Below are 22,960 nucleotides of genomic sequence, written 5' to 3' on the forward strand. Positions count from 1 at the left end.
AGAGCCAAGTTATCACACACAATAGTAGGCAACTCAGACGGTAATAAGGAGAAGAACACATCATCATTAGTATCCACAGGCGAAATACGGTCACTAATGAAATTTCAACACAGACAGTGTGAGATAAATAGGCAACAAGAAGGGGCTACCAAAGTGCTATGTGAGCACATGGCCCATTTAGAATTACACGTGAAAGGTGTAACAGCCCATAAGGCTAAAATAAATGAGTGCAATGGCAATTACTGTGACAGTGATTCCAGGAATGATGGCGAGTTTGGTTATCGTTACGACTGCAATTCTTGAACCACGTGCGAACGGCATGGAGCATCTCAGGAACGTTCACCAACGAGTAGAAATCATGAGTCTGATTTCAAACACTTTCTGATGGTGAGGAAGTTTGGAGTTTTCTGTAATCCGGCCACCGGAATTCACCTGCAGGCCTGATTGCAACAATTCGAATTCTCCCTACCTCCAACGTGGTCAAGTGCACAAAATTGAATACATGTGCAGTTACCTAAAAGGTGAGCCAGCGGTGCGTATGAGGTCAATTGCACACAACTGATACTCAGTCAGGGAATTTCAACAGTATTTTCTTTCAGTTTATTGGTCAGTAGCAGCTCAAAGTTGAGTAATACATGGACTTATCATGCTACCAGAACTCGACTGGTTGAAATTCTCCAGCCCTGTGCAGATGTTCAAACACATGCCATAAGCGAATAAGTATTTAGACGATCCCTATGGGCCTGTGGAAATTATTTGCATTTGTCTAGGAAAATTTCCCATGCAATTGTGGCATGTTATCGTTGCAGGTGGTGTACATAAGGACGACATAGAGAGTTTCCGTAATCTGCTCCTAGAACTTGAATGCAATGTGAACGGCAGTGTGCATAATTACAGACGAAGCATCTACGAGCAGCGGTCATTTGAGTGGAGCCGCAGGCGTCGGGGAAGATGGCACTCACAGTGGAACAGGTCACCTGGGTGTCACAGAGCAATCAGTCGTTGGAAGCGTCGCGACTCTTCACGGAACTCCGGTAGAGCGAATGATGCCAATGGTCACCAATAACCAAGAGGGAACTGGAGACACCCTGAATGGGTAGAGAGATATGGAAATGAGCAGCGATTTAGGTCTAACTATGGCAGACCAGGGAACGGTAGCCACGACCGGCCCCAGAATGATTATCGACCAAGCAATGGCAGAGGTGCTACACACAGTGTGGGTGGTTCACCTGAAGGTATAGAAATTCGTCTGGAAAACCCCCGACACAATCCACTTAATGCCCCTAAACAAATGGAACAATGACAGTTGACTGACGCAGAAGGTGTCCAACTACAGAGGACCAGTGCTACTGTCGATAATGGAGTACATTTGATAGAGGAAGACAACATTAGGGAAGATTTTTTGAGGAAGGGCCACAGTATGTGTGTGCCAGTGGTAAGCCCAGTCATGTATGTTTCCATTCGAGGAGTCAGCCTTAGGTGTGTCCTCAATACAGGCAGCCCCTTTTTGCTTATTAGTGAGGCAGAGTTTTGAAGGTGTGAAGAGACGGGTAGTTGGTCGACTTTCCAGGTGAGAGGAACCACGGTCAGGGATGCAATATACGGAAAAAAGTGTCAAAATTAAAATTCAGGCGTTAGTAAACTTCAATTTTTTTGTGATGCCACATATGAACATGACCATGATATTGGGGACTGACTATATGAATGCATACCGTGCTGTAATTGATGTGGCTGGAGGTGTTATGACTGTTGTTGCCAGGAGCAATCCTGTCAGTCTAATTTTTGCGGAATGTGTTTTGCGCAAGGAGTATGAGATGAGCTGTCTGAAATTCCACGTTACAACTGAGTCATGATCTGAGCAGGAGGTTTTTGTCAATCTGATTAGTGACCTGCACTCACAATCTAGTGAGTATGAAAGGAATGTTGATTTCATTAGCATTGTGAACAGGATGTATTGCTGGTGTGGGAGCCACAGAAGCTAATCGAGTAGAACTGTGTCACATTCTGAGAATTCACGCCCAAGTATTTTTGGACTCACCGGGGGCAATCAGTGGATTTCTGTACCACTTTATGGTGTGCAAGCATCTACCGTTATTTTTTTAAACCCTACCCTATTCCACTGGTGGAGTAGCTTAGAAGCCAAAATAAATAGGATGCCGGAACACGGTGTAATAGAGCAAGGAGCCTCTACAATTTGCCGTTACTTGTTGCAGCAAAGCAGGACAAGTCCGTGCATTTGGTGTTGGACTCGTGGCAAAAACATATGATTATTATGTCTGAAATGGACAGGCCAGAAGGACTGGAGGAACTTTTGCAATGCTTTCACAGTGTGAAAGTTTTATCATAGGTTGATCTCTGGTAAATAATGCTTGATTTGTTATGCAGGCAATACACTGCATTCCTCTGCTATGGGAGTTGCTACGAATTTAAACGCCTCCCTTTTGGGTTGAATAATTCTTCCGCCGCTTTTGTAAGAGGCCTGACAGCTTGAAGCTGCATGTAACTGTGTACATGGACAACATTCTCATGGCAGAGAAGTCATGGGAGGAACACAACTGGGTTCTAAATTGAATGCTTGAGTTTTCGAGAGAGCAGGGGTGACAGTCAATCTGGACAAATCACAGTTTCTGGGTCATATTGTGTCGGCGCAGGGGATTCATTCAGACCCCCTACAAAATTGCAACGATTGCGAAGTGTGTGACACCTACTTCAAAGTGTCAGCTCAGGGGTTATTTGGGACTCTGCAACTTCTACAGAAGATTTGTAAATTTCACTGTTTTATCAACCCCCTCGTTTGTGTGCACTGACGGGTAAGAACACCGTATGGATGTGGGATGAACAAGCACAGAGTGAATGTGATGAGCTAAAAAACACACTGGTTAATGCTCAATTGCTCACGCACCTGGATCTGAATCAGGAGTTTTGCCTGATGACAGATAGCTCACTGAGTGGGCTGGGAGTGGTGTTGTTCCAGACAGATGGTGGGAAGGACCCGTCTACATGGAAAACTATGTTTGCCAGCCATGTGCTCTCATGCGGAGTGAACGGAACTACTCTGTCACAGAGCTTGAAGCCCTGGTGATTGTCTGGGCATTCAAGAAATTCCGCTACTATTTGTTCAGGCGCAAGATTCGGGTGTACAGTGACCATAGAGTGTTACAATCCTTAATGAGTGCCAAGAATAATCATGGTAGGCCAGGATGGTGGACAGTATTCCTCCAGGAATACCATTTCACGATAGAATATATTCTGGGGCACAAGAACGTCATTGCTAATGCTCTGTCTCAGATGCCTATCGGACTCACTCATGCTGAGGATGGTGCAGTAGATGAAAGCAGTTTTAGTATTTCATACCTACTAAATGTGACATTTGAAAATTATGTCACTGCAACACTAGGTAATATCAGGGTGAAGTTGTAGGTGACATCAAGGAGAAATGGTGTGATAAAACTCACACGGCCATCAGGCAGTATTATATTGTACAGAACATGTCCTATTTAAGGGGTGAGCCCTGGATGACTCCAGGTGGCTGTTAGCGATTCTTGAGGAACTAGTGAACAAGCTCATGTGGCATGTGCATCTGGGCTACGGTCACTTTAGCGCATAGAAATGCTTGGACAAGCTGAGCGAAACCTCCTATTTTAATAATATGCTTCGGCGTATCCATAAAGTAATTAGGGTATGCAGGCCCTGTCAGCAAGTCAAGCTGCCCACTGTGTCATTTGCTGATCATTCACAGTAAACTAAGGGATCTCATGGCAGTAGACTTATTCAGTCCACTGGTGTGCTCCAGGTAAGGGTTTGCGCACATATTCATGGCGGTAGAGCTGTCGTCAAAATTCGTCTGCCTCTCCCCGCTGCATAGGGCCACCGGGAAGGCCGTAGCTGCCCTGTTCACTAACCATTTCTTACAGGAGGTTGGCACTGTGAAGCATGTGATCTTGGACAACGGGCCACAACTTAGGTCACGTCACTGGGAGTATATGCTTCAGGGAAAGCGGATTAAGCCGATCTTTATATCCCTTTTCTGCTCTTCAGCAAATCCCTGTGAAAGGTGGCTGAAGGAAATGAAATTATGTCAGTTATACTGCCACCGTGACCACTGGACAAGGGACAAGAAACTATCCAGTTTCCAGAATATACTGAATGAATTACCAAATGCCTCTATGACGACAAACTGCCTATTGGCTTCTGTCTCGGGTTCTTCGGCCGACGTTCATCTAATGATTTTTCTGATGTTTCGCCAGCACGAGTGGGTGGCATTGTCAAAGCTTCACCCTCCATTGCCGGTGGTGAACTGGAGCCGAGCTCGCAGCCGCAGATATATGTACCTGGCGCGCCAACGTCCGAGGGCTTCTCCGCGGTCATTTCTGGTGTGGTTCTCCTCTTGCTACCTGCGACGGTCGTTCGCTGCAGTACAGGAAGCCAGGATCCATTTACCTTAAGGCTTTCCTCTTTCTTGTTCAAACTGTTCGCGTGTTTTTGTATTTCTACAGCTTCTCTGAACAAGCGCATGTGATAGTGCTTCTCTACAGCCAGAACTTCCGTGTCGGAGAATTTTATTACGTGGTTGGTCTCATTCAGTACGTGCTCTGCCACGGCTGATTTCTCCACCTGCCCCAACCTGCAATGTCGCTTATGCTCTTTGATCCTGGTGTTAATGGATCGTCCAGTCATTCCGACATAAACTTTTCCGCATGTGCATGGTATACGGTATATTCCCGACATTGCAAGCGGGTCTCTTTTCTCCTTTGCCGATCTAAGACACTCTTTGATCTTCTTTGTCGGTTTGAAAATCGTCTTTACGCCATGTTTGCGCAATATACGGCCAATTCTGTCTGTCACTCTGGGAATGTATGGCAGAAAGGCCGTACCCGACATTTCTTTTTCTGGTTCCTTACTTCGCCGTGTGTCTGCCTCTGTTACACTTCTAATATAATTTGTGGAGTACCCATTGCTCCTCAGGACAGTTTCCAGGTGTTGCATTTCTCGTTTGAGGTGTTGCGGCTCACATATTCGTCCTGCTCTCATTACGAGCGTACTAATCATGCCTCTTTTCTGGCTCGGGTGGTGGTTTGACAGTTTGTGCAGGTATCGGTCCGTGTGTGTCGGTTTTCGATACACGCTGTGTCCCAGGTTTTCGCCGTCCCTTGTGACTAGCACATCTAGAAATGGCAGTTTCTTGTCCTTTTCTACTTCCATGGTGAATGTTATGTTGGCATGGAGGCCGTTCAAGTGTCTTAGGAAGTCACCGAGCTGTTCTTCACCATGGCTCCACACCACGAAAGTATCATCGATGTACCTGTACCACACTTTAGGTTTGCAAGTCGCCGAGTCCAGTGCCTGTGCTTCGAATTGTTCCATGAAGAAGTTGGCCACCACTGGACTGAGAGGACTACCCATGGCGATGCCTTCCAGCTGTTCGTAGAAATCGCCATTCCACGTGAAATAGCTCGTGGTGAGACATGCATGGAAGAGCTTTCTGATGTCTTGTGGGAAAATGGAACCGATGTGCTCCAGAGCGTTACTGAGTGGCACTTTCGTAAATAACGAAACAACATCAAAGCTGACCAGGATGTCGTTTGGTGCAAGTTTCAGTTTCTTCAGCTTCTCAATGAAATGTCCTGAGTCCTTAATGTATGTGTCGGTCTTCCACACGTGTGGCTGGAGCAGAGAGGCCAAGTGTTTTGCCAGTTTAAATGTCGGTGATCCAGGAGCGCTAACGATTGGTCTCAGTGGAACGTTGTTCTTATGGATCTTGGGTAATCCATACAGCCGAGGTGGTAGGGCTTCTGTGTTGCGCAGGTTTCTCTGTATGTCCGCCGGCAGAGAAGACGCCTTGATTAATCAATTCGTATTCCGTGTGATACGCTGCGTTGGATCTGAGCTTAGTTTTCGGTACGTCGTCGGATCTAATAGGTCGCGGATCTTTTGCTCATAATCTTCGGTCTTCATTATGACGGTCGCATTCCCCTTATCGGCAGGCAGTACCAATATACTATTGTCAGCGTTGAGATTCTTAATGGCTTGTACCTCTTCTTCCTTCAGGTTGCAAGCTGGTAGTTTTGCTTGGCACAGTATCCTGGCTGTTTCAGTGCGTATTTCCTCTGCCCTTTCACAAGGAAGGGTCCGAATGGCTGCTTCGGTGTTGGCAATGACGTCCTCCATAGGTATAGTTCTAGGGGTGATAGCGAAACTCCCTCCTTTTTGAAGAACAGACACTTCCTCTTCTGTCAATTGTCGTTCAATGAGGTTGACCACTGTGTGTGACATGTCGGGAATCGCCTTGTCGGCCTGCTTCCGGCATCTTTCAAACTTTTTCTTCTGTCGCTCGGTGCAGCACTCGAGTTCGTTCTGCATGCTCCTGTGGGTGATGCTGTCGATCTTGTCCCAGTCGTCTCGATGCATTCTGCTACTTAGTTGATAGAAAATGTCCAGAAGTTCCTGATCCGTTCTTGCCAAGTCTCTCCTTGTTGTATGTATTCGCTCACGAAGAAAAGCTCGTTCCATTCTGTTGCAGATACGATGTGCTTGGGCGGTGGTGAATAGGCGCTTACATCTCAAGAACTTCGGTGTAGCACATTCATCTCGGCACCGTGACAGAAAGGTGAGAGAGGACATCAGTCGCACTTTCTTCTTCCGTCGTTGGTGCCTTTATGATGCTTTCGCGGATTCTAGTCCTGAAAAACAAAGAGCCTCTGACTAAGATAAAAGAGGTGGTTCCCTGGCCAGCGGAACCCAGGCTACGGCAGTCTGCAATTGTGGAGCTTGCCCTGAGAAATATAAAGAGTGCTGCAGTGGCTCAGGTAAGAGCATGGGAAAAAAAGTGCAGAACAAAGCTTTTCACATAGGCCAGAAAGTACTTGTATGATCGCACAAGCTGTCAAATAAACATGCTGGGTTATCAAAGAAGTTCTTTTTCTTATTCAATGGGCCGTGCAGAATCAAGCGGATTCCACATCTGAAAGCACTTGAAGTAATACCGAGTAAGAAGTAGATAATCATGCACCTCTGACATTAGAACGACATGTTTCCTCTTTGTTTTTGCTTCATTTCTTATGTGGATAAAATTAAAGTGTATTCCTATGAATTGTGAGGGGTTCCTCAATACGTTTAATGTTGTATCTTCTTTTCAGCAGAAAAGCATAGTATTGTGTAATTTGATAACATCAGAGTATGAATGGTTATGAGGATAAAATGAGTCGCTTTCTCTCACAGTAAGATAATTTTTTTCTTTCTCATGAGTGAAAAGGTATAGAGTACAGTGGTGTGGTGAGTAAATGGTCATAAAGTGGTTGTTTAAGATTAATTCCAATTGTAGTGTATTTATTCCCTCTAGGTGAGGATAATTTTGTGAGATTTGCAACTGTACTGCGATGTTTATGAGATGATTTGATGACTTTTAGGTTGATGGATTTGTGTATGAAGTGAGACTAATAGTGTTTGATTATCAGTGATTCCACATGATAAGATGATTGGAAGTTGTAATTTAGCACCACCTACTACTAGTTACGTTCACGGATACCAAAATATGGAAGCCCTGGAAGATGAATATTGAAACACATTTTAAAAGCATGCAATTTTATATTTGGTAAATAATCAAGGTAACAACCTATAAGTGTGAAATAACGTGAAGGTATGTGAGGATCCCTGCCGACACATGGTGAGTAATGGTGCAATGGTGTTTGTGGTGACTGGTACAAATTCTGTAGATTGTGTGTGGGAATGTAGTTAGTAGCAATTAAAGTTTTGTGTTTGTAGTTAGTAGTGTCACCAAATCTACTCCAGTTCCTTGCCAAATCTTGTACAAGACCTGTCCTGAACCATTGTCTCAATGTATGTAATATATATCTATGTTAAACAAGAAGTATCTATGTTGTTTAAATTTTGAGTATCATGTCACTCTTGTGAAGGCGACTCGGATAACTCCAAATGCTTAATAATTTATCATATAAGTTTTCTTTTTTTTAGATTATTATGAAGGCCCTCTTTGTAAAACCAATTTTGGGCAATTTTTCATGTATTAGTCAGTAGTAGAAATTTCTGCTTTTTTTTTTTTTTTTAATATATGCATTATACTATGTGACAGTCTCTCTGAGTGCAGCTATTAAGTGGGCACAACATCACCGGATTGCCTAGTGAGCCTGCACATCAGAAAGTATGGGACCTGCTGCAATGGCAGGTGTTGTGGAGCCTTGCTATCAACAGTGAGCCAGTGGTGTGGTAAGTGGTCACAGCTGTTTCCACACCAGAGGGGGACAGATGCTGGTTTTCACCCAACCCAAGACTGTTGGCCGACGCAGACAACATGGCACAGCAGGACATCGCCCTGGTCACTGAGCCGGGCCAGGCAATGGCGCACAGTGCTGGGTTAGTGTGATGCAGAAGAACTTCGCTCTTGCACATACAAGAGAGATTTGGGCAGTGCAGGAGACATGAGCATAAAACCTTAATATGGTCTGATGACAGCATGGCTCCTGGTCTATTTAGACGTTACCATATCAGGAAGATGGTTTCGCTGAGTTTCATGGCAGGGGGACGAGGCCGTGTGACAAGTACAGAGCTGTGCATCTGACCACTACCAAACAGCACCTGAAGTGGACATTCCCTACTTGCTGTAGAGAAGGCATGAAGAAGAGCTTATTAGTGCCTTCCTCGCACAGGAATGTCCTGATGAACATTGCATGGCTCTACCAACTGAGCTGTGTGCAAATGATGATGATGATGGTATGAAGACTGAAGTGACGTTCCCTGACATTCAGATGAAATACAGTCGTGGTTGACTCTCCTTGTTTGCCGAGGGCAGTGCTAACAGAAGAGCCATTCGTTTCCTCCCTCGGGCAGGAACATCAAACAACCACAGTGTTCTAAGATGTCCTAACAGAGGAACTGAGACCGGCCATGATGAAGTACTTCTGTGATGTTCGGAACTGCTGAGTAGGCATGGCAAATAGACAGTCATGTGTGCTGACAGCTATGCTGGCAGGAGTTGTTCTACCAATGAGGTCCTTCACTCTGTGGATTCAGGGGTTATGTCACCGAACAGTCAATGAAGTGCAAGTGTTTTTATTGTGTTGTTCGCCACATTGCCACATAATATGGACGTGTGATTGTCTTAAGATAATGTATCGAGGCACGTATGTCTTTAGTGTGTTGCGGCATGAAACTAGCTATGATGATAAACGACGTGTCAATGGAAGTTCTGACGTCCTGCTTACAAACCTCTGATGTAATATTTTCTTGTCTAACCATGCACTCACCACTTTAATCTTGTAATAGTGTGTTTTTTGTGTACCTGTTATGATTGTTTCTGTATTAATTATGATTTTGTGTTGAATATCATTACAACCGTGCACTCATGACTTTAATCTTGTAACACTGTATTTGTGTGTGTGTGAAAACCAGTATATTTTGTGTACCTTTCATGTATGTTTCTGTGTTAATTATGATTTCGTGTTGAATATCGTTAAGCAATTTAATTTCCAATGTTACTTTGATGACTGATAAAGGTCTGTTTTGCCACATACATTTCATGTTTTCTCTTTAAAATTTTATATGATATGCTTGTAATTTGGCTCTTGGATTGAGCATGATGAACAGGACACAAGTACTGATCATCTTAAACTAATCACTTTTAATAAGTGTTTAAAGCAATTGTTAAGATGATATCTCTTGCTTGTTATTGCAATAAGTTGGATGATATGATGTCAACTTACAAAGCCATACATTTCATTTACCTTAATTTGTTTGCTTTGCGGACCACATGAGATCACAACTACTGACTAAAGTCATCCAAAATTCATTTAAATACTGTAGATCAGTCGCTTCTTTTGAGCTGCTGTTTGCCTGTTGGGATAATTGTTTCTTAAGATACATTTGTTACGAAGGCTGCTGGCGAATTTCCTAGCATGGCTAGAAAATTCATGGCACAGTCTTCTCCAGGGCGTTTGGCGTGATGAAAGTATGATGTAGTCCCCTTTCATTCTCATTTTATTTGCTTCCCAATAATACAGACTCTCTGGCATGCATGAGTAAATGAATGTGACTGTGTTTCGTTTTTCTATAAAATGGTTTAGTCTGCTGCAGAGAATCAGTGGTGGTCAGGCAGAATGGCCAACCCTTGTAGTTTTCAGGTAGGCAAAAAGGTTTGCTCCCCTTGTGTGAAAGTTACCAGTGTTAAGTTGGTGGCAGAAGCCTCACCTCTGGATTTTCCTGGCCACAGGGTCACGTGGGAGACATTGGAGTGTGTGAGACAGTTAGTCTGCTTCTAGCTCACCGAGGGTCTGCAGCTGAAGTCTCTTCGAAGAAGGGTGAGTTGACTTAACAGCATGGCGCATTGTCTCATAGGAATAGGTGAGCTTTTAGCTTTTGGTCTTGTGTTTCATCTTATAAAGACTAGTTTGCTGGGTTGCAGCAAGGAATGTAAGGCTTTTGCAGACTTTCAGTTTGATTTCTAATGCGGATTTGACTCTGATCCATAATAAGAATGTAAAACAAAGGTGTTGCATATGTTGAAGCACCCTCGGTTTAGTGTAAATGTTTGTGTGCCTGCAACTGTATGTGTATGCATTCTAATCTTTTCCACATCTTGGTAATTTTAGCTTTTTTGTGAATTTTCTTTGTCTCATTACTTTGCCTGGTGGAAACCAACCACATGGGTTAATATTAGAGTTTGTTGGCCCTCTGACATTATCCTTTGTCTATTCAAATGTGTCCTCTGTAATATGTTAATTGTTCACAGCTGCGGGGTTTGATGTTACTAAAATCTGGTCACAGTATGTAGAAATTATGTCTCCGCAAACCACGTGGGCACACGAGTCTGTTGTGAAACATATGGCATTTCACAAGCAATTGTACTTAGGCACCAGCGCTCTATAGAAGCATTACATCAATGTTTTAAGGAATAAATAATTTTGCCTGCAATCTTATCCAGTGTACTGATGTTACATCTCCGTTACCTACGCCATTTACCTTGTAGTTTTCCTCGTTAGCCCATTTATAGCATTTCCATGTGCAAAGGTCCAATAATTAGTGTATTTTTTTATATTTAAAGCACATGCTCTGGAATAAATCTTGTTGTCAAGAGTGTTGCTGTAAGCTGCACTTACGCACAGTGATTGCGCACTCTTTACTTTATTCAATATTTGCTTCACAGGAGCAATGGCTGGATCATATTAATAATTACATCCCATTCTTTATCAGTGACTTTACAATGAATGTTCTTTTGTGAATTTTTCTTATGAATAAATTAAGTAATTTTTTAAGTCAGTGCAACCTCTTATTTGTCATGTGGCTAGAGTTGGTGGCGACCCAATCTTTTACACTGATTTCAATGTCAGATAGCATTTTCTTATTTAGAGTGCGCGTGGTTCTTTTAGCCATCAGGATACTGTTATAACCTTTAATCACAATAATTGCATGGATATTCACACTCTCTCTTAGAAACAATAGCTGATCACATGATTACAACTCATTCTCTCGTATTCGACTGCCGTGCCGTAGAATGCGGCCGGCGCCTTTCGTAGCTAGGTGGCGCTCCCGTGCTCAGCCGATTTGCGGAGTGCCTCTATCGCCGTTTGTGCGTACTGTCGTGGCGGCACTGTTAAATGTCGTGGCACTATCACAAAACTTTTCCCCCCTTGAAAAAAAAAAAAAAAAAACACTCACGTCCTTGGAGACATGGACAGCGCGGAGACATCCATGGCCTCTTGTGACGCCCCGAGGAGATCCCACGCAGAGACACGTGAGTATGGTCGAAAATGTCCAGGACGGAAGCTCGTGTGTGGAATGTGCCTCCTGGATGAGATGATGGGTGAAAACTCCGGAGCAGCATCCATAGGTGTCATGGACCTGGGAGTGTGCTCCAGCGAGATGGGTCCCGGAGAAGGCGGCGTCGCGACTGGGGCCGGTTCCGGCATACTCGGAAGCGGCAGCGACGTCGGCTGCATCAACATGGACGGTAGATCGGCAGCAGCAACAGGACTGGTGTCTCGGGCTGGTGGAGGCGAAGGACGGGGCGGTGGCACCGGCGTGGCCACCACTTGTGGGCGCATCTGGTCGTAATGGCGAACAACCATGCCATCGCCCATACAGATTTCACAAAGCCGGCAGCCGCGAAGAGCCTTGACCACCCCTGGAATCCATTTAGGGCGAGATCCATACCCTCGTGCCCACACGTCGGCGCCCACCGAGTATTTTCCCGCACTAGGGGGCACAGTACAAGGCCTGACAGGGTGAATCAGGTGCAGTAGAGTGTGCGGTTGGCGGCCATGCAAGAGTTTAGCAGGGCTGCAATCACCCAGAGGCGTGAAGCGATAAGAACTCAGAAATTGCAGCAGGGCGTCATCTGTGGAAAAATCACTAAGGAACTTTTTCATCTGGCATTTGAAAGTGCGGACAAGGCGCTCGACCTCCCCATTTGATTGCGGATGTAAGGGAGGTGCTGTAACATGATGAATCCCTTGTCCAGTACAAAAATCACTGAAGGCCTGCGAAGAGAACTGACGGCCATTGTCCGTGACGATCGTGGATGGAAGACCTTCTAGCGCAAAGATTTTGGACAAAGCCAGCGTCGTCGCCGCAGTGGTGGGTGACAGACATCTAACAACAAACGGAAACTTCGAGACGGCGTCAATCAACAGTAGCCAATAAGTACCGAGGAAGGGGCCAGCAAAGTCGGCGTGCACCCGTTCCCATGGCTGAGCTGGATCAGGCCACAGAGAGGGCATTGTACGAGATGCCACCAGTTGTTGAGCACACTGGCCACACGCAGCAACCATATGGGCGATGTCCGAATCAATACCGGGCCAATAAACGTGCCTGCGGGCCAGGGACTTAGTCCGAGAAATACCCCAATGGCCTTCGTGCAACAGTTTGAGAACATCTTTGCGAAGAGAGGCTGGCACCACGACCTGTGGAGATGCGCCATCCGTGGCCAGAAGAACAACACCATCACAAACAGACAGACGAAGGCGCAAGGCATGGTAGTTGCGAAGGGGATCCGATGCCCGGCCCTTGGTCCTGTCCGGCCAACCTCGTTGAACAAAACCGATCACCCGACGCAGGACCGGGTCCCGGGCAGTAGCCGATGCGACCTGCGAACCTGTAAGTTGAAAGCCCTCGAACACACGACGTTCTTCCTCATCAATGTGGAAACAGAGGAGTTCATCACGATCGAAAACAGGGTCGGGGCACATCGGCAATCGCGACAATTCATCAGCGTTGGCGTGCTGGGCCGTGGGGCGATAGTGAATCTCATAATGAAAACGAGACAAGTATAAGGCCCAACGTTGCAGGCGGTGAGCTGCCTTATGCGGAAGTGATGCCGATGGGCTGAACAGAGACACCAGCGGTTTGTGGTCGGTGATGAGGTGAAACTTAGAACCATACAAAAAAACGCTGAACTTTTTTAGAGCATAAATGATAGCGAGCGCCTCCTTTTCAATTTGAGAGTAACGCCGTTGCGCCTCGTTGAGGGTCTTGGAAGCATAGGCCATGGGTCGTTCCGACCCATCCTCATACCGATGGGCAAGAACAGCCCCTAGGCCATACTGTGACGCGTCAGTCGCCAGAACCAAGTGCTGACCCGGACGGAATGTGGCAAGACAAGGCGCCGACTGCAAATGAGCCTTCAGGTGGACAAAAGCCTGCTCACACCCATCGGGCCAACAGAAGGGGACGTTTTTGCGTAACAGTTGATGCAGAGGATAAGCTACCGCCGCTGCGGATGGAATGAATTTGTGATAATAAGCAATCTTGCCTAGAAACGCCTGAAGTTTTTTGACCGTAGACAGCCGGGGTAGAGCGTTAATGGCCGCAACGTGCTGACGGAGAGGACGTATACCCTCACGGGACAAGTGGAAACCAAGATACTCAATGGAGGGTTGGAAGAACTGTGACTTGTCCAGATTGCACCTCAACCCAGCCGAATGCAAAACCCGAAACAGTGAACGTAAATTATGAAGGTGCTCCTCAGTGGAGGCTCCCGTGACAACAATGTCATCCAGATAGTTTATGCAGCCGGGAACGGAAGCCGTGAGCTGTTCCAAAAACCGCTGAAAAATGGCCGGTGCGCTAGCGATGCCAAATGGTAATCGCTGGTACTGATACAACCCACAAGGAGTGTTGATAACGAGAAATTCCTTGGAAGTAGCGTCCAACGGCAACTGATGGTACGCCTCCGATAAGTCAAGTTTGGAAAAGAACTGGCCCCCAGCGAGCTTGGTAAACAACTCCTCAGGACGGGGAAGAGGATAAGTGTCAATGAGGCTCTGAGCGTTGACGGTGGCTTTAAAGTCACCACACAATCGCAGACTCCCATTTGGTTTAGAAACCACCACGATCGGCGATGCCCATTCGCTGGAGGTAACCGGAAGGAGAATCCCTGAAGCTGTTAACCTGTCTAGCTCAGCCTTGACAGGTGCACGCAACGCCACCGGAACAGGGTGTGCCCGGAAAAACTTAGGGCGAGCCGTAGGTTTGAGAGTAATGTGGGCTTCAAAATCCTTGGCACAACCCAGACCAGCAGAGAACACCGACGAAAATTCAGAACACAATCCATCCAGCTGTTGATACGGAATATCCTCAGATATGAGGTGCACATCATCATCAATGGAGAACCTGAACAACTGGAAAGCATCATAACCGAACAGGTATTCAGTGCCCGCATGATCCACCACATAAAACGTGAGGGGCCGAACAACAGATTTGTAGGCAGTGGAAGCATCAAACTGGCCCATGATAGGAATTTTCTGTTTATTATAAGTCCTCAGATTTCGCGTAACTGGAGACAAAGGAGGGGAGCCCAACGCCAAATACGTGCGAGAATTAATGAGAGTTACTGCAGAGCCAGTGTCCACTTGCATGCGGATGTCTTTATTCAGAACACGAACAGTAACAAACAACTTATTTGTTTGAGAAAGCACACAGTGAACATCCATGTCCGACGCCTCGACCTCGTCGACAGGAACTTTATGGGACTGACACACAGAAGCAATGTAGCCTTTTTTCCTACATGAATTACACGTGGCCCAACGTTTTGGACACGCTGCCCTGTCGTGCTGTACGAAACAACGGGGGCAAGAAGGAAGTGCGGAACAAACCGCCTTCTGTTGTTGCTGGTTTCGCTGCGAGCGTTGCGGCCCAATGCGACGTTGTTGACGCGAGTGAACCGCCGCCACATCATCATTCTCCTGTGAAACAGGCAAATTGCCCGTGTTGAGAGTTGACTGTACAGCGCCTACATCACACTACGCGTCGATTTGCGCGCCAGCAGTGTGAGACACTTCAAAGGATTGAGCGATGCTTAGAACTTCCGACAACGGCGGGTTTGGCAGTTGGAGGGCACGTTGCCGAACTTCTTTATCAGGAGCAAGCCGTAGGATAGCATCCCTAACCATTGAGTCAGCATAAGACTCGTGATGTGTGTCCGTGACAAACTGACATTTCCTACTCAGACCGTGTAGTTCCGCCGCCCAAGCCCGGTAAGATTGATGGGGCTGTTTACGACACCGGTAGAACACCACGTGGGTGGCAACGACGTGGGTGTTTTTTCGATAATAGTCAGACAATAAGTCACACATTTCTTGGAAGGACAGGGAGGCAGGTTCCCGCAGAGGGGCTAACTGAGATAGCAGCTGATAGACCCGAGGGGAAATCCAAGATAGAAATAACGACTTACACATAGGAGCGTCGACAACGCCGAAAGCCAAGAAGTGTTGCCGCAAATGCTTCTCATAATCCTCCCAGTCTTCAGCGGCCTCGTCGTAAGGAGGGAATGGAGGCGGAGAAGATGAAGACAGACGATGAGTAAGCGACGTCGACAACGCCTGAATCGCTGCCGTCAGCTGTGTTTGTTGAGCCTGAATAGTAGCCGTCACCTGTGTTTGTTGTTCAATGAGCGCTTGCATAAGCTGTTCCATGTCTGCCCTGTCACGAACACGCAAATCCACAACGCAGTGAAAATATCCCGACCTCGTCGCCAAAAAGTGTTATAACCTTTAATCACAATAACTGCATGGATATTCACACTCTCTCTTAGAAACAATAGCTGATCACATGATTACAACTCATTCTCTCATATTCGACTGCCGTGCCGTGACATGCAGCCGGCGCCGTTCATAGCTAGGTGGCGCTCCCGCGCTCAGCCGATTTGCGGAGCGCCTCTATCACTGTTTGTGCGTACTGTCGTGGTGGCACTGTTAAATGTCGTGGCACTAGCACAACAGATACAATCAAAGTACACTTCACGCTTCTTACCATAGCGACCTTTTATTCCTGCTACTTACAACCTAATGGTGATATTCATACCACTCAGTCAGAAAAGAGGCTGTGGAATATCCATGTCACATGTATCTTTAGGACAATCATGCAAAGAAAGAACACTGGATAGGAAAAGAATTGTCTGCTGGGGACACATTTCAAGATGGTGAAAATAATATGAAGCACCAGCCTCCTCTTGATCACAATAAAATACTACTATCCCCAATTCAAACCTAGTTAGACATGATGCCACAGTTTGTGGACTGAAATAAAAATGGTGTTTGATATTTCCAACATACATACACAGAAGAGGTATGCTGGTATCTATGATGACCATCAAATATGGTTTATAACAAAATATAAAGATTGCCTGTAAACTATGAATACCTTGGAGAAAGTAGCTCTTATATGATTGTCACATTTTTTCAAACATTTTTATAATATTATAAAGTCATGGGAAGAATATAAATAATGGAAGGGGAAAAGGTGACAATTTACCATATAGTTTTTCAGATGCACAACTTCTTCATAGCACTTAAGCCTATCAAAACTTACAATGCTACCAAGGCCGGTCCCTAAGCAGTCTGTGGTGCCTTAATGTTTGCATCCACAGCTTGTGGTCTAGTAGCTAGCATTGCTGCCTCTGGATCATGGGGTCCTGGGTTCGGTTCCTGGCCAGATTGGTGATTTTCTCGGCCCACGGACTGGGTGTTTGTGTTGTCCTCTTTATTTCATCATCATCATTTGTGACAGTGGCAGATTGGACTGTGTAAAAATTTGGACTTTGTATGGGCGCTGATAACCACACAGTTAAGTACCCCACAAAACAAACATCATCATCATCAACATCATCATCATCATTTAATGTTTCCCTTGGACTTGGTTTACTGAAATGAAATATGTTAGCCAGCTTTTCCTAGCTATTCTTTTAAGCAGTTATTGGTCATGCTTTGGTATCCTTGTTGGCAGAAACTATTGCAGTAATTTGGGAATCCCTCCAAACATCATGGCATCTACTTGTGTCTGTCGGTATGACACCACTGGCACTTCACAAGTTTCAGTTGGCACAGGAGGAAGTAAGCACTTGTGTCTGCTGACTGACATTACTGAAAGCCTCTACTACAGCTATATGTTTGTATTCTCTTGGTAGGTACTGTTCTCATTTCTGGTTGCACAGATTTTCTGGCAACCTCTTTGGCATAATGTGTATGCTGCTCATGGCAACCTGTCATGGTAAGGAACTTTCTTGTCTGACAGAACAGACACTACCTTGAGATGCAAAAAAGGCATCTGCCACTATTGGGCACTGAATTAAATTCAATGGTGACAAGTGAAAATTTGTGCCGGACAGGACTCAAACCTGGATTTCCTGCTTTACACGAGTAATAGTCTTAACCACTTAGTATTGTCTATTAGCTTAGACAGCTCACAGTAATTTCAGTGCAGATGCATACTGTGACTGAACCTTTTTGGGATTCAGCCAAAAGCTACGAGCAAATGGGGTTGGGAAGCAGTTGCTACTAGGATGTGACAAACTGGGAATTTAGGTTGGATAGGAAGCGTTTACAAATAGGCAAGGCAGTTAAGCTGACCATACAAGAGGCATCAAAATATATAGGGAGGTTATTTAGCATATTTCATTGTAGTTGAGTAAGTCATACTTTTAATGAAACTTATCTGAATTACTAGTAAAAATAGTAGCTCACTCTCCACAAGACAGTATTTTAAAGTAGCACTGTCAAGGCATGCAAAAAGGTATCTGGGTTCATACAACATTAAGAGCTATGCCAGCAGTAGTGTAGCGACTGGCAGGGTCTTCCAAGCTGGACAGGTCCTAGTCAATGATGCCTCAAAGTGCCCTATTTCCTCACTCCCTATTCTTCAACCATTCAGATTTTTTTTAAAAAAGGAGAAATGAACCTTAACATTTTTAGGGGAACAGTTCATCTAGAGGAAGATGCCTCAGGTAGTCTACTCAAGGAGATCAAAAGATTTGGATGGCTTTAGCCACTTCACATGGAGTTTGCTGGGAGGATATTGGTATCCTTGATTTGAGAACTATACAATATTTTATGGGAGCTGTGATTCAAGACAGAAATTATGTACAGGATTTTGTGTGAGAAAGGCTCCAGCTGCTAATATGCTTGGGCTTTCAGCAGAGATCCCTAGAACAAAAGTACTAACAACTGACACGAAGAGATGTAAAGTGTCATTTGTGAACTGCCATGTGCTCACAGCAGAAAGTTCACCTCAAGGGGAGAATCAAATCTATGTTGTTGTGGTCTTCAGTCCTGAGACTGGTTTGATGCAGCTCTCCATGCTAATCTATCCTGTGCAAGCTCCTTCATCTCCCAGTACCTACTGCAACCTACATCCTTTTGAATCTGCTTAGTGTATTCATCTCTACGATTTTTATCCTCCACACTGCTCTCCAATGCTAAATTTGTGATCCCTTGATGCCTCAGGACATGTCCTACCAGCCGATCCCTTCTTCTTGTCAAGTTGTGCCACAAACTTCGCTTCTCCCCAATCCTATTCAATACCTCCTCATTAGTTACGTGATCTACCCACCTAATCTTCAACATTCTTCTGTAGCACCACATTTCGAAAGCTTCTATTCTCTTCTTGTCCAAACTATTTATTGTCCATGTTTCACTTCCATAAATGGCTACACTCCATACAAATACTTTCAGAAACGACTTCCTGATACTTAAATCTATACCCAATGTTAACAAATTTCTATTCTTCAGAAACACGTTCCTTGCCATTGCCAGTCTACATTTTATATCCTCTCTACTTTGACCATCATCAGTTATTTTGCTCCCCAAATAGCAAAACTCCTTTACTACTTTAAGTGTCTCATTTCCTAATCTAATACCCTCAGCATCACCCGACTTAATTCGACTACATTCCATTATCCTTGTTTTGCTTTTGTTGAAGTTCATCTTATATCCTTCTTTCAAGACACTGTCCATTCCATTCAACTGCTCTTCCAAGTCCTTTGCTGTCTCTGACAGAATTACAATGTCATCGGCGAACCTCAAAGTTTTTATTTCTTCTCCATGGATTTTAATACCTACTCCGAATTTTTCTTTTGTTTCCTTTACTGCTTGCTCAATATACAGATTGAATAACATCAGGGAGAGGCTACAACCCTGTCTCACTCCCTTCCCAACCACTGCTTCCCTTTCATGCCCCTCGACTCTTATAACTGCCATCTGGTTTCTGAACAAATTGTAAATAGCCTTTCGCTCCCTGTATTTTACACCTGCCACCTTTAGAATTTGAAAGAGAGTTTTCCAGTCAACATTGTCAAAAGCTTTCTCTAAGTCTACAAATGCTAGAAACGTAGGTTTGCCTTTCCTTAATCTTTCTTCTAAGATAAGTCATAAGGTCAGTATTGCCTCACGCGTTCCAACGTTTCTACGGAATCCAAAATGATCTTCCCCAAGGTCGGCTTTTATCAGTTTTTCCATTTGTCTGTAAATAATTCGTGTTAGTATTTTGCAGCTGTGACTTATTAAACTGATAGTTCGGTAATTTTCACATCTGTCAACACTTGCTTTCTTTGGGATTGGAATTATTATATTCTTCTTGAAGTCTGAGGGTATTTTGCCTGTCTCATACATCTTGCTCACCAGATGGAAGAGTTTTGTCAGGACTGGCTCTCCCAAGGCCGTCAGTAGTTCTAATGGAATGTTGTCTACTCCCGGGGCCTTGTTTCGACTCAGGTCTTGTAGTGCTCTGTCGAACTCTTCATGCAGTATTGTATCTCCATTTCATCTTCATCGACATCCTCTTCCATTTCCATAATATTTCCCAAACTCTTTGCCTTTACAAATGTCTGCGTGTGTCTGTATATGTGCGAATGGATATATATGTGTGTGTGTGTGTGTGTGTGTGTGTGTGTGTGTATAGCTGTCCTTTTTTCCCCCTAAAGTAAGTCTTTCCGCTCCCGGGACTGGAATGACTCCTTACCCTCTCCCTTAAAACCCACATCTTTTCGTCTTTCCCTCTCCTTCCCTCTTTCCTGACGAAGCAACCTTGGGTTGCAAGAGTTTGAAATTTGTTGTGTATTTGTGTGTTTTTTTATTGTCTTTATCAACATACCAGCGCTTTCGTTTGGTAAGTTACATCATCTATTATATTTATATATATTCTAGTATGGAGTAGAACTTTGTCAAGCAAATATGTTTTGAATTTGTGTCTGAAGTTAATTTTACCATCTATTAAATTCTTAGGAAGACAGGCAAAGAATTTTTATGACTGAATACTGGAATCATTTTGGTGCTGTTATATTGAAGATGTTATTGATTGTTGGCAACTAACCACATAAATGAGTAACTACAAAATTTAAACTGTTTGTTGATGTGCAGCATTTATCCATAATCCTTCCTAGCTTTCTCCTCCCTTTCTAGCAGACACATATCCATGGTTCAGTTCTAGGAACGGGGTAGGAGGTCACAGTTTATTAACTTCTCCCTTCCCCTTTCACCTCTGAGAAGGGTTACTGTTATACACCACATGCACTGACACAATTAAGTATTAAAATCTTAAATGCAGTCCCTGTAGCTCTGATTTTAGCCTTGTAAGTTTAACTTGTTTCCACTAGAGAAGACAGCTGAATGCAAGACTTTTTGACTGTCACCCAACCAAACTGTGTTGGTCAACATAATTTGCTGCAGAATATGAATAACAGAAAAATGTGGGCTGTAGTGGTCTTACGTGGTAGGGTGCAGGCCTACATACAGTTTTCACGCATCACAGAATAAACAAAAAGGTAAGCCTGGATAGAGTGATGTGACAAAGGCAATTATTTAATTAGAGAGCATGTTAATGGTATCTATGATCATAAAATACTGCATGAATCAAAAGGATGTTATAAATGGGAAGACAGAATGTATGGTAATATCTATGAATTTAAATTACAGCAAATACTTACAACAGAAATAACGTGTTCCTGTTTACTCGCTGTGCAGCTTTCTACTTCACAGAAGGGCAGCATGTCAGCAAAACCACCTTTCCTATTGCCTGCTATTGCAGCCATATCTGCAATTGCACCTGAGCCAACCAAGCTAGCACCAGGAGATAGTGGTGTACTGGAACGTGATAATGCTTCCGGCTGCAATACATCATAACAAAGATAAATAAAGTTTCAGAGCTACCATTTAAATAAGAGTGACAGTCACACTGTAAGATGTTAATACACAGGTTTGCTTGAATTCAAACATATGCTGAAAAATGCGCATCATCAATGAGACCTTTATAAAAAGGGGAAAGGCAGACATAATCTTTATGTGCAAAAAAACAATCTCACAATAATTCAAAACAAGAGTTATTGGCTCTTTGGAGATGCAATGAAAGCAAATAATGGCAACGATGCATGAATGTGATAGTTGGAATGTGGTGATATCTGTTATTTATTGTTAAGCATTGGTTATTTCATAGGGTGCATGTGTGAGCACTCAATTGAAAAGTGTATTCATGGAATTGTAACAATAAGCCTCTGTGTAGTACATAATCTTACGTGTAGTGTCTGCCTGTAGAGTTGAATGAATATCACTGTGGTGCTAACAAATCAACAAAACATGCAGAAGTAGTGTGATTTTGCAGTACATAAGAAAATCAAATTCACTAAAATAGAAACTGGAGCTGTAATTGATATTGTTTGGCTAAAATTCAATATCAAGAATGGACATAAACTTATAATAATGTCATTCTACAGACCAACAGGCTCATAATCCCAGACGCAAGCAAAAAATTCAGAGAAACCTTCAACTTACTAATGTTTATGTTCCCCAATCATATCTTCATGATTTGAAATTGGATAATAAGAGTTTTGTTAATGGTGGACAAAACAAGACATCCTGCAGAAGAACACTAAATGCTTTACATTGATAGATAACTTTTTTATAGACCAAGATAAGTTTAAGGACATAAATGCTTATCCTGTTGAGAATGGTCTTTCAGATCATAGTGCACAGCTTGTTACAGTACATGACATAGCTCCATGCAGTATAATAAATCAGACTTTCAAAGCAGTGCGTTCAATTAACAATATAAATATTGCAAACTTTAGGGAAAGCCTACAGCAGCTAGACTGGGATGAAGTGTATAAGGAACCCGATGCAAACTTGAAATATAACTTATTTCACAATACATTTTTAAGGGTATTTGAAAATTGTTTTCCCAAGAAAATAGTTAAACATAATTCCAAGAAAACATATAAAAAACCTTGGCTAACTAAAGGAATAAGAATATCTTGCAACCGCAAAAGAGAACTGTATCTAACAGCAAGATGGAGTACTGACCCCGAAATTGTTCAATATTATAAAAACTATTGTGCGGTACTAAGAAAAGTTATTAAAAAGTCCAGAAGCATGTGTATCATGTCTGAGATCAGTAACTCTGATAATAAAATTAAAGCAATTTGGAATATTATTGAAAGGGAAACAGGGCAACCAAGAGCACAGGAAGACTTTAGTGCAATAAAATTGAATGACAAGTGCACTAACAAACAATCAGAAATTGAAAATATTTTGAATAATCATTTTTTAAATGTTGTGGAGAAAATAGGATCTAGATCTTCACTAGAAGAGGCAAGGCTATTAATAGAAGAGGCCATACCTGCACAGTTTGAAACAGCTGTAATTCCACCAACCTCTCCCTCTGAAATCAGTAAAATAATAAACTCACTGAA

General features: G+C 43.8%; 1 protein-coding gene across 7 annotated transcripts in view; it reads right to left on the reverse strand.

Moving 5' to 3' along the window:
• LOC126353810 (protein pigeon) overlaps positions 1 to 22,960 on the reverse strand; it is a 479,712-nt gene that overhangs the window by 76,545 nt on the left and 380,207 nt on the right. For 6 of the 7 annotated variants that reach the window (XM_050002914.1, XM_050002910.1, XM_050002911.1 and 3 more), the window contains one exon: positions 21,203 to 21,382. The exons of the other annotated variant lie outside the window; for it this stretch is intronic. In XM_050002914.1, coding sequence (XP_049858871.1) covers positions 21,203 to 21,382 — 180 coding nt within the window. The remainder of the gene's footprint in view (positions 1 to 21,202; positions 21,383 to 22,960) is intronic. 7 annotated transcript variants of the gene reach the window in all.

Source organism: Schistocerca gregaria, chromosome 3 (assembly GCF_023897955.1).
Source record: "Schistocerca gregaria isolate iqSchGreg1 chromosome 3, iqSchGreg1.2, whole genome shotgun sequence".
NCBI lineage: Eukaryota > Metazoa > Arthropoda > Insecta > Orthoptera > Acrididae > Schistocerca > Schistocerca gregaria.